Consider the following 12,868-nt stretch of genomic DNA (forward strand, 5'->3'; position numbering starts at 1 on the left):
GATCTCATGGTTCCTGGGATTGAGCCCTGTGTGGGGCTCTGCGCTGACACTGCAGAGCCTGCTTGGGATTCTCTCCCTCTCAATCTCTCTCCCTCTCTCCCTCTCTCTCTCTCTCTCCCTCTCTCTCTCTCTCTCTCTCCCTCTCTCTCTCTCTCTCTCTGTCTCTCTCTTTCTCTTTCTCTCTCTCTCCCTCTTTATTTCTCTCTAAATAAATAAATAAACAAAAAATATTTTAAAAATATACAAAGATTGGTTCCTTCTTTCAGTTTTCTTCTCAGCCTTGCTCAGCCTGAGTAGCAGTATCACCTACAAAATGGGAATTTAATAAAGGCTCAAAACAATAAATTCATAAAAAACTAATTTGTGAGCAAGATGTCAGAATACCCATAGAAAACTTCCTCTTCCCTGTATTCTAATTCTATCACTTTCTTAGTACCCTTCTAACATTTATCTTTCTGTACCTCTTTCAATATAGTCTATATATTCCCACCCTCTAAGTTACTTCTCTTTCTCTTCTCCCATTTTTAGACTGAATTTAATTTTTATTGAAGATATACAAAGTTTTTAAAAATTTAATGTACAAAGGTTTATAAGTTATAAAACAAATCAACTGCCTACCCCATCTCTCTGCTCTGAAGTTCTGTTCCCCCAAATCAGCCACTTTTCTTTAAACTATTATTTTACAATAATTACCATTTTCCTAAATAATAAGCTCAGTCATATATTTTGCTTCAATTTTAGACATTAAATTAGTTTACCTACAATAGAACATTAATATTACACACTTTTACCGTACCACAGCCACTGCTACTCCATATATATTTCTGCTCTTGCCATCCATCAGATATATACTCATAGTTTTTAAAACTAGCGGTCAGTATTTACATAATAATGAAATTATTGTTCATAGGTAAGCCCTACCAAGATCTATGATTACATTTCCATTCTTGCATGTTTTTAGTTTTCCTAGAGTTAATAATTGCCTTGTTTGTAAAATCAAGATAAAATTCTCTGTTTTCAAATGCACAAATGTAGTTACGGAACATATATTACGTTTGAACACATCAGAACCTTTGTTTTATTCATTTATTTTTTTTTAAGAAACATTGCTACTGGACCTCTCATCTTAACTGTTTGCTTTCATAGGTTTACTACTCCATCTGTTTTCATAGAAGTTCATATTACCTTAATCCTGGGAATCCCCTTTGTTTGAACTAGATCCTGTGTTTTGGTTTTGGTTTATTCCTTCATTTTAGTGAAGCACATCTGTCAATATCTTTCTGAGAAATGGTACTTGGGTAAATTTTTTTAATGTGTTTACAAATATTTTTATTCTACATTTAAATCTAGATTGCCAGTTTTACTGGATATATAACTCTAAATTGGAATTATTTATTCCTCAGAATTTTGAATGCTTTGCACTTTTGTTTTATAACTTTCTGTGTTGATGTTGTGGATTCATTAGTGTTATGATTTCTGATACTTTTTATTTGACCTCTGTTTTTAGGTTTTCATTTTTATCCATGGTTTTGTAATATTTCATGATGTTTTGTCTTACAGGTATTTTCTTATTTAATGTGCTTTGTACATATTTCTCATGGAAAATTTTAATATGAGAACTTTTTTCTCGATTCTGGAATTTTTATGTGTCATTTTTTAGTAATTTCCTCCCTACACTTTCTCTTTCAGTAGTTTGATTAGGCAGATGCTGGTTTTCCTGATTAACTCCTGATTTTCTGTTTTCATCTGTTGTTCTTTAGTTCATAGCCCCTCTCTTGTTTTATTGATTACTCATATCTCATATTCATTGTCCTCCTTACAGAGCAAACATTCTTATGGGTTTAATATGCATATTTGTGTTCTTGTAAAATTGTTACCATTTTGTATGCATGTCTCTTTAATTTACATAAATGATTTAGTATTACTTGCCTGTTTTGTATTTTTTAACTCAAAATCATATTTAAAAAAAATTTTTTAACGTTTATTCATCTTTGAGAGATGGAGAGAGACAGAGCATGAGTGGGGAAGGGGCAGAGAGAGGGAGACACAGAATCGGAAGCAGGATCCAGGCTCTGAGCTGTCAGCACAGAGCCCAATGTGGGGCTTGAACTCACGAACTGCGAGATCATGACCTGAGCTGAAGTTGGACGCTCAACCGACTGAGCCACCCAGGCGCACCTCAAAATTGTATTTTAAGATCTGTCAACATTTAATCTTTTCTTCTAACTTCTGCCTAGCACTCCATGGTATTCATCAAATTCATTTTTGGTCTATTAATGAATACACTGGCTATCTTCCTGTTCCCATATGCTCATTTATGTTTTCCTTATGGACTTTTATATGTGGATCTTTTTGTGATTTATACCCAGAAGCTGGTTCTTAGGGCCACTTAGTAGTGCGACATCTCTCTTTAGAAAGGCTGTACCCCTGTACAATTCCACCAGTAATATATAAAGTCTCCTGTATCTCCACATGCACTCAATATGTAGCATTATTCAACTTTCTAACTCTTCCAAATCTGATATAATGTGATATCCCAATATTTTAATTTGCTTTTTTTCTTAATCACTAATGAGTTTTAACAACTCTTTAAATGCTTGTTACCCTTTGGACTTTCCTCTTCTGTGTCTTATACCTTTATATCTTTCATCTATTTCTGTTTGTTTTTTTTTATCATTCCAGTTTGTAGTTCTTCATAAAGGGCTTGGTCCTTATGAGTCTGATCACCTGGTGGTGGTAGTGGCGAGGTAATTGGGAATGATGGAGATGTGGTGAATTATAGTGGTAGAGCTACCCAAAAGAAGACCTTTCGGAGTGTCTATATCTCAGGAGATTGAGGAGGAGGGACTTGGTGGGCAGTGGTTGAGGAGCCTGGGAATGGTTGGGTGCAATCATCACAGGAAGGACATTGCTGTGTAAGCTATACTGATATCGTCAACAATCTGAGTTTCTGGATACCAGGAATCTCTTGGGCCTTAGGAAACTCCTATGCAACATGTGGTTGAAATAGTTTAGCATCTGACACTTCTAGGACTTAGAGATGGTGATGTCACCCTGAGCTGCCATTCTAATCAGTAAGTAGATGCCATCATCAGAGGAAGAAGAAGTCTAGCCAGGATTGGTAGTCAGGGCTATAACTTATCCTCTCAGTGCTTAGCACAGTACCAGTTTATAAGAATTCCACATATGTTTGAAATAGAAATTCAGCTATTGGTATTTATTATTCTTCGTATTACTTTTTCTACTGCTATAGATTCACTTGAAGGATTTTTTCAAAATATGCACAAACTGCTCATTAGCTAATGGCTATACTAACATAATGACATAAATAGTTGCATGGAAAATTTCACAGTATCTCGGATGATAATTATAACATTGAAATTGTCTTAAAGTCTGATGTAGAAATCTTAAATATGCACTCCATTTTTATAAAAGATATATAGGAAATAAGTTTTCACTTTATTTTTAATAATTTATATTATGAGAAATCAAAATAAAGGTTCATGACAATTGTCTAAACAAAACTTTACAGTGGTTTTCTATAGAAAAAAATACAATTAGATAACATTTTGAGAATTTCTAGTTGTGATTTTCTAAATCACAAGTTGTAGAGTCTCTTCTTCTTTGGTACCCTCTTGTGGTCAGTGGAAGGGATTGGTTTGGACTTCTTTTAACAATTATGTATAGTTTCATGTTTTTTATCTGCATGATAGACCTATCATTTTTATAAATATTGACTTTTTTTTTGGCTATATACAAATTTGGAGTAAAATTGACAGTTGGAGTTTTCTTCCCATTCCTTACTTTGCTGTGTAAAGTGAAGGTGTGGCACAACCACACTTACTAATCTTAGAAGCTGAGATATAATATGATCACTGTGCTTAGAGTAAATGTGGTATCATCTGGAAAGCAGATTGATTGCAGACCCAGAACTTACCTTATACTTTTGTCAGCTAAGATTGGGTTTGGGGACTAATTTGCCATTTTTGATGATCTATTTTAAATTTTATAATACATACACACACACACACACACACACACACACACACACATACAAACACATCACACATATATACATATATATGTGACTTAATTTTATTTTATTTAAAAATGTTATTTTGTTATTAGACTTCATTTTAAGTGATTACCTAGTTCAAATGCACTTAACTGCATTTACAGGAAATGTGACAGTATAATGTAGTCTCTTTTTTTCAAATCATGCTCTGACACTAAGAAGACAGGAATCCTGTGCAGAATTTAGTAAAGATTCATGGATTATTTTTCCCTTCCCTCTGCAGCATTTGTTTCAGAGCAGATTCTTAGCCTGATATCCATAACATGTAACCAAAAGATAAGAGATAGCTGTGTGGTATTAAGTTATTAAATCCAAATGAGACTTGGCTTATATGAGGAGTACATCATGGCTTTGGGGACAGATGTGAATTTCAAGGAGAAATGCTCTTTGTTTTCAAGAAAATGCTTCCCTACATTATGGTTGTCCTTCATGTGGCCTACTCAGTTCTTTAATTTTAGGCTAGATCTGAGTGTGTTTTTGTTGTCTACATCATTGGAACCTTTGAGTAGATCTGTTGCTGGCCTGGTGAAGTACTAGGATTTAAATAAGAGTCCAGAAAGTGCTCTGGGAATGAGTTTTATATTGCCAGGAATGCTGACATGTTGGCACTGAATTGTTTCCAAAAATGCCATCAAACACTGACTGAAAACAAAGATACTAGTGTTGTCACCACAGCTGTGTTCTCTTTGCCTTTACACAGTTTCTTCTATGCACAGCAAAAAATTTTAAGTCCCCTAAAATGAAAGTGAGTCAGCATTGTGTAATTTGTAATGTGTAACTGTAATGTGACTGGTTGCCCCCCGGTGTTTGTGCACATTGGGATTGAGTTAAGCTGTTAAGCTATTTGTGTAGAATTGTCCCTGGTATTACGGATTTTGTTTTGTTTTGTTTTGTTTTGTTTTAAACAAATGGACTATCTGTGAGGGATTGTGGTGTCCAGTGTTATAAGAGGACGAAGTTCCCTTGTTCATTAAATAGTTATTGAGCACTTTCTCAAATATTCAGTTTTAAAAAGAGGATAGGGTACATACCTAAATTTCTCTCCTACAGTGTCAAACACAAACACTATAAGAAATTTATATGTAAAGCTCTGTGAGCCTTCAAAAGGGAGGGAGAGTTGATGGAAGGGACTTGTGAATGAGGCCTGTTTGAGTTGTGTGCTAAAGTGTATGTAACTTGAATATGTGGAAATTAGAAGAAATGAGCATTTTGTCAGAGGAGAGATGACCTGCAGAGAAAAAAGATAAGGAGCTCAAAAGTGCTAGTGGGAGAGACTTTTCAAAACGTTGATTGGGAAGGTCAATTGTGAGCATGAAATGCTAGATTAAAAAGTAAGCTCCATTGAGCAAAGGATGAAATATTCACCCAGGTGTCTTGTTGCAACAGTAGAGAGGACAAGCTTGTTCCATCCTGAGCCTTGGACTTCTCTGCTTCCTTCTGGGTCTGCTGCTCCACATTCTGTAATAGGAGTTTCTCAGTAGACCTGCTTTTTTGGATGTGAATACTACTCTTTATTTTTTTATTGTGTTTCTCCGGCCACATTTTCTCCTTATGTAATAAAAATCCCTTGAAGATTTTGACTTTTCTCATTTATCAGTCCAATAGTTTAATTTACAGACATATTAGTACTTCTTAAATGGCCCAAAAGTGACTTGAACTTTTACAGTGCTCTTCCCATTTGGTGTAATTTTGTCCGTTAACTTTCTGAAGTTCCATATTTGGAACTAGATCATGGTGAGTTAAAAATGTCAGAGGTGGCAGTGAATCAAAAAAATTACTTGGATCTATCAGTCTGAATCTGACAACTTCAGATAATGGGACAGACAGACCAGAGGCCTCTCTGTCTTTTCCCTTTCTTCTTTCTTCCCCTCCTCCTCCTGTCCATCCATACATCTATCCATGTATTAATTTTTTTTTCCTATTGATGTATAGTTGGCACACAATGTTATATTGTTTTCAGGTGTGCAATACAGTGATTCTACAACTCTATACATTATGTTGTACTCTTCTCTGTATTGTTCCAATTTTAGTATGTGTGCTACTGAAACAAGCATATACCCATCTATTATTATTTTTTATTAACCTCTTTGAAATACTTCAGCAAATAATGAAGGAAAACATTATGCATAATAATCAGAGAGCTTGTTAAAAATTAATAATTCCTGAATCTCTGGATGGGGATAATAGGAAGCTGCATTTTGAATAGAAATACTTGACTCTCATTAAAGTGGTCCAGACATTGCATTTCCAGTAACACTGAAATAAAAGCAAAGAAGAGTACTTCTTTGGTGAATGAAATTTATGAGTATGATCACCTAGTATTTATTTCATAGGGACTCATAAATAGAAAAAAAGTTCCCTGGTGAATAACATATTTATAGTTGGAGAACATTATATGTCGAGGCATGTCTTTCTCCTTTAGGATTTTATTCCATTTGCATTTCTATAAGAATGCACCACCAGCTGAAAGGTATAGATTTCCCCTGCAGCTTCCCGTATAAGATAATACAATTTTAAGAGTAAGCAAAGGTTAGCCATTAGTTATGTTGAGTGTATGATAAAGATGTTGTTAACCTTTTTGGTTTGATTTTGAACCATCTTACTTAATTATTTCATGCTACCAATTTTTAGAAGTTTGTTTCCCTCTGTTTCCCCTCATCAAGAATGGTTTGAAATATCAGGTATCTTTTTGTAGCTGGGAAATAATGATTCCTTAAAAGAGTCTATGTGAGCACTTCTCTAAACTGGTTATATGTTAACTCATTGAAATCACCAAAAAAATGAAATGAGACACTCTCTCTTGGTCCTATCTCACACTTACTAGATCAGAATTTCCTATTGAGAATCAATTATAAAGTTCTCAGAGGGATTCTACTCTAGCCAACCTGGCTCCCTTCATACTATAGTTCCATGAACTTCTTTGAGAATTTTGTTTACATATTTGAATACATAGTCAAATGACTTGTTTCACATCCTTCTTCCTACTCCATCAAGTTTTATACATATTTGGAGCTCACTAAATCTGTAGTAAATACTTGTATTGGACATTTGATGGTGATGGTAAAAAAAAAAATCAAAATTTTAGTCTCTAATTAGTATGTTTTGTTGTTATTGTTACCCCCTAGGATGGAAAGAAGAAGTTTGATAAGGAAAGTGAAAAGTACTATTCTATTCTTGAGAAACATTTAAATTTGTCTGCAAAGAAAAAGGAATCTCATTTGCAAGAGGTAAGTTTTTCCAATTGAAATGTGAAAAGGACATTAGCATTAAATCATGTGAAGTCCAAATTTCCAAAGGTGGTAGTATCTCAAAATATGCGACTCTTTTTAAAAAGTGTGTATTTATGTATTTTGAGAGAGAGAGAGAGGAAGCTCTGGTGCCCACACATGAACAGGGCGAGGGGCAGAGAGAGAGAGTCTCAAGCAAGCTCCTTGCTGATAGTGCCCCCCCCACACACACAACAAGGGGCTTGATCTCAGAAATCATGAAGTCATGACCTAAGCCGAAACCAAGAGTGGGAAGCTCAACTGACTGAGCCACCAAGGCACTCCCCAAATCTGCTACTCTTTAATAATGATGAGAAGGAATAGAATAAGACTTTTTTTTTTTATTGGGCATTTTTTCAATGTCAGGACCTACCAAATTCATGGAATAGCTTTTTTTATATCTGTTTTTAAGGTGTTGCTTCTGCATTAAGGGGAAAACAGATCCACAATTACACATTATAAAATCTCTATTTTTTTTTATCAATTTTCTTAAAAAACAAGGCAACAGAAATATTTTACTAACATCTATGCATGGAAGCAGTCCATATCTTCCCTTTTTTTCTGAAATATTTATCATTGGTAGTTTTTAAGTATAATTAATAAAATCGAGTAGTCCTTTTACTAAAGTGTAATATTGTTCCAGTTCCAGTGATCAGATACGTTTAAAAACAAAAATTGGGCCCTCTTGCCATTATCTAATATCTTAGCAACTATAAAATCTTGACACATGGCTGACACTTAACCATGGGAGTTGTTGAACTCATTCACCTGCAGTTCCTTACTGCCCTCCAGACCTTTGCAGGGAATCTTATACTGTGCTGAGTCTCCTCCAGTCTCCTCTTTCTCTTCTGTTTGTACTTCTAGATATCTCAGTCAAGAACCTTTTTTAAACGCCTCGCTCCTCTTAATCTTTATCGCAAAGCCACCTACCTTCCTGAACTGCTTATCAAACCTGGATCTCCACTCTCTTTATTCCTTATTTGCCTTACCTCCACATTCACCCACAAGGCATACTTGTTAAGTTGGAGTATGGATGCAGTGGAGTCAAAAGGCATGCCTGGAGTCAAAAGGCATGAGAGGGTTATTTTTATTTCTTTTTGCTCTTTGCTATTCTCCTATGTTCTCATTTAGTGAACTGAATCTCTCATTCAAAAAATGTTTTTTTAAAAAAAGTTTTAATATTGGTAATTTTTGTTATTTACACATGTATTCATTATAACTAATATGTTGTTATTAACACCTGTTATTAAAGTAGGATATATTTATATACACTTATGTGTCTAGGGAAAGATTTTCTGACTAAATTGAAATGGAGAAAAATCTGTCATTAAGAAAAATCATATTTTTAGTTTTCATTGGCATGTCTAATCTTATGAAGTACTATGTTATAACTTAATATTATATTTACATGTTCCAAACTTCTTAAATGCTCGCTTACCTCTTTGATTATTACACTGCAAGAAACCTAGGAAAGAATGGAGTGTGTAAATGTAGTCATGTAAAGGAAGGCTCACCTTGTTATCACAGTAAACCACTATCTGTCATGCCAAGGGCTTTGGTCAGATGCCATTTTAAAAATATACCCCTTCTAAATCAAGGGTGCTTTTTAGAATCTTTAAAGGGTTATATGTTCTTAAGATTCAGATTCAGACTCAGATATTGCCTAAACCATCAAGCAAATACTAACTTTATCCAAATTCTAAAATCCTCTAGAGGGTATACTTCAGTTTTCCCTGACAACCTAACTCTGTATTTAATATTTGCCTGTTAGTAGCCCTCAATCCCTCAGGCTATGGTAGAAAAGAATATCTGTTCTGGTTCTGTATTTAGTTGGAGCCTAGGAAAACCTATAATATGATTAATAGCATTCTCTACTTGCCCCATTACACACACACACACACACACACACTCACGTGCACACACACATGTGCATGCAGGCACATACTTCTTTTCCAGGAGCCATAACCTACAACAGAACACAGTGCACAAATTGTGCCAGAGCAGCTGTTCAGAGCACATAATAGGCAAGGGAAAATGTGCATTGTTTTTTTTCCCTCTACTCTTCCAAGAATCAAACCTGTTGAAGGGAGAAGCTGCCATGCTTGCATTTAATTCTGTAACCTCTGTTCCTTTCCAGAGAAACTCTGGTACTTCTGTCAGTACCCAGCTTATTAAGCTGTTTTCAGAAACACCACTCTGTGCCTTCTCACCTGCACACTTGACTTCTTGTTGATTTCTTAATGGAAAATAAGTGGTTGCCCATTTTTAGTACTGAATTAGGGATCAGCTTGTGTTGATAAAACTACAAGGCTATCAATGAGATGGATCATTGGAGTAAACAGAATTAGAAAGACTTGTTAAGATTATAGGCTTTATAGTAAAGGAAAAGAAGTAATATTTGATATGTAACTGGATACTTTATTTCTATGTATAAGAGGAAGAGATCATAAAGGAAATGTGGAAAGACCAGAATGTATAAAAATAATCTCTATTTCAAAATGTATTAAATCAAATGAAAAGTAAAAGTTTTAGGGAATTTGTACAACATATGACACAGGATTACCATCTCTTATGTATAAGTTGCATTTGCAAATCTCTGTGAAAAAGTCTTCAATGGAAAAATATGAGGTAACCATTTGAAAGAGCACAGAGTGGAGAAGAAGATGGTGTTGGAGTAGAAGGACCCTAGGCTTTCCTCATCCCATGAATATAATTAGATAACTATCAAATCATGCTAAATATCCCAGAAATTGACCTGAAGACTAGCAGAACAAACTTCACAACTAAACATAGAGAAGAAGCCACATCAAAGAAGGTAGGAAGTGCAGAGACACAGTTTGAGAGAGAAATGGATCATGGCCATTGTGATGGGAGGGAGCCATAATTGTGGAGAAGGGTGAGAGACAGACTAACACGCTACGGAGGAGTGCACAGGAAAAACAAATCCCCTTGGCAATTGGCTTGGAAAGCAAGAGGGGCTGAATTTCATGAGTTCTGGCAACCAGTGGGACTTAAATCCTGGAGTTCTGTGGGAGGGAAGGCAGGACAAACAGGCTGTGGATGTACAGTGTGGAAATAGGAATCTGAAGAGCATTTGGGGGCACTCAGTGGTGAGGTTACTTGGTTATCCCAGAGCATGTCCCAGAGAGGTAGCATTCATAGAGAGACCCTTCTAGGAACAAAGGAATTGGCAGGTGCTATTTCCCTTCCCTGCCCCTCAGCATAAGTACAAGGCCACCTGTGGGAACTACTGCAGCATAGGCACTACCTACCTTGCTTAAACCAAGTCCTGCCCTCGCTCCCAACTCCATGCCCTATCTAGTCATGTTTACCTTAGTTCCAGAATGGAAGGCCCATACCCCCAAAAGACCAGCCCAAACCCCTGCCAACACTGCGTCTCCAGATGCAGGAGTTTTGTGTAGCCTAGGTTCCAGTGGCGATGGCAATATGTCTCATTTCACAAGCAGATCAGAGCACACCTAGTTAAAACATGCCACATTCAGGCCAGGGTCCAAACACTGCTCACAGCAGGCAAAGAGAGACTTTGTAGATGACTGGCCTGAAGGGACACAAGAGCAGACCACATACAGCATACATTGGAGACACTCCTGGACAGGGGACACTACAGTGTAGGTCACTACAGGACCTCTTCTTCATAAGGCCATTACCCTCAAGCATAAGAGATGTACCTGGCTTTCCTAACATAGGCATGGAGACTTACACAAAATGAGAAGACAGAGGACTTTGTCCCAAATAGGACAAGGCCAAGGCCAGAGATCTAAATGAAACAGATCTAAGTAATCTGGCTGATAAAGAATTTAAAGTAATGATCATAAAGATACTCAGTAAATTTGAGAAAAGAGCGAAAGCCATCAGTGAGACCCTTAACAGAGATAAGGAACATAACAGGGATAAAGGGCTCAATAAACAAAATGAAAAACCCACTTGATGGAATGAACAGTAGGCTGGAAGAACCAGAGGAATGAATGAATGACCTAGAAGGCAGAGTAATGGAAAGTAATCAAGCTGAACAAAGAGAGAAAGAGGATTTTGCAAAATGAGAATAGACTTAGGGAAATCAGTGACTCCATCAAATATAATAACATTTGTATTATAGAAGTCACAGAAGAAGAAGAAAGTAGAAAAGCAGGCAGATAATTTATTTGAAGAAATAATAGCTGAAAACTTCCCTAATCTGGGGAAGGAAGCAGGTATCTAGATCCATGAGGCACAGAGAACCTTTAACAAAGTCAACAAAAACAAATCTATACCAAGACACACTATCTATCTATCTATCTATCTATCTATCTATCTATCTATCAGAGCATGCAAATATGCAGGAGCATGTAGGAGAGGAGCAGAGGGACAGGGAGACAGAGAATCTTAAGCAGGCTCCATTCCCAGTGCGGAGTCTGATGTGGGACTTAATTTCATGATTCTAAGATCATGACCTGACCCAAAATCAAGAGTTGGACACTTAACTGACTAAGCCATGCCTCCCACACCAAGACATGGTATAACTAAAATGGCAAATATAGTGATAATTTTTTTAAGAAGCAAGCAAAAAGACAATTACATGCAAAGGAAACCCCCTTAAGGTTACCAGGAGATTTTTCAACAGAAATTTTCCAAGCCAGAAGGGAGTGGCATGATATACTCACCGTGCTTAATGGGAAAAAATGTGCAGCCAAGAATACTCTTTCCAGTAAGGCTATCATTCAGAATAAGAGATCTAAAGAGTTTCTCAGACAAATAAAAACTAAAGGAGTTCATGACCAACAAACCAGCCCTGCAAGAAATATTGAAAGGGGCTCTTTGGGTGAAAGGAAAGACCACAAGTGGGAGCATGAAGTAAGGAAACAAAAAAGCAGTAAAAATGAGTATTTTTATAAAGTTTCAGTCAAGGACTGATAAAATTGAAGGTTGTAAAATATGACACCATATACCTAAAACATGGGGAGGGGAGGAGTAAACAGTGAGTTCAAATTTAAATGATCATCATCTTAATACAGGCTGCTATATGCAGAAAATGTTATATATAAGCCTAATGGTAACCACAAATCAAAACCACTAATAAATATGCAAGGAATAAAGAGAAAGAAATCCAAATATATCACTAAAGAAAACCAGCAAACCATGAAAGTGAGAAAGACAAAGGATCCGAGAAAATCTTCAGAAACAACCATAAAACAGGTAATAAAATAGCAATAAATACATATCTATAAATAGTTTCAAGGTAAAATGGACTAAATGCTCCAATCAGAAGACATAGTGCAACAGAATGGATAAAGTAGCAAGGCCCATCTATATGTTGCCTATAAGAGACTCATTTTAGACCTAAGGATACTTGCAATTGAAAGTGAGGGGTTGGAGAAACATTTATCCTGCAAATGGATGTCAAAAGAAAGCTGAAGTACCAATACTTAAATTTTTTTTATTTCCTTTTGTAGAGATAGAGACAGAGTGTGAGTGGAGGAAGGGGCAGAGAGAGAGGGAGAATCTGAAGCAGGCTCCAGGTTCTGACCTG

At 36.2% G+C, this 12,868-nt stretch overlaps 1 protein-coding gene across 3 annotated transcripts in view; it reads left to right on the forward strand.

Moving 5' to 3' along the window:
* The window catches only part of ARHGAP42 (Rho GTPase activating protein 42), a 313,165-nt gene that overhangs the window by 201,332 nt on the left and 98,965 nt on the right, over positions 1 to 12,868 (forward strand). For all 3 annotated transcript variants that reach the window (XM_049620615.1, XM_049620604.1, XM_049620596.1), the window contains one exon: positions 7,201 to 7,302. In XM_049620615.1, the coding sequence (XP_049476572.1) occupies positions 7,201 to 7,302 (102 nt within the window). The remainder of the gene's footprint in view (positions 1 to 7,200; positions 7,303 to 12,868) is intronic.

The sequence above is a fragment of the Panthera uncia genome, chromosome D1 (assembly GCF_023721935.1).
Source record: "Panthera uncia isolate 11264 chromosome D1, Puncia_PCG_1.0, whole genome shotgun sequence".
NCBI classification, from domain to species: domain Eukaryota; kingdom Metazoa; phylum Chordata; class Mammalia; order Carnivora; family Felidae; genus Panthera; species Panthera uncia.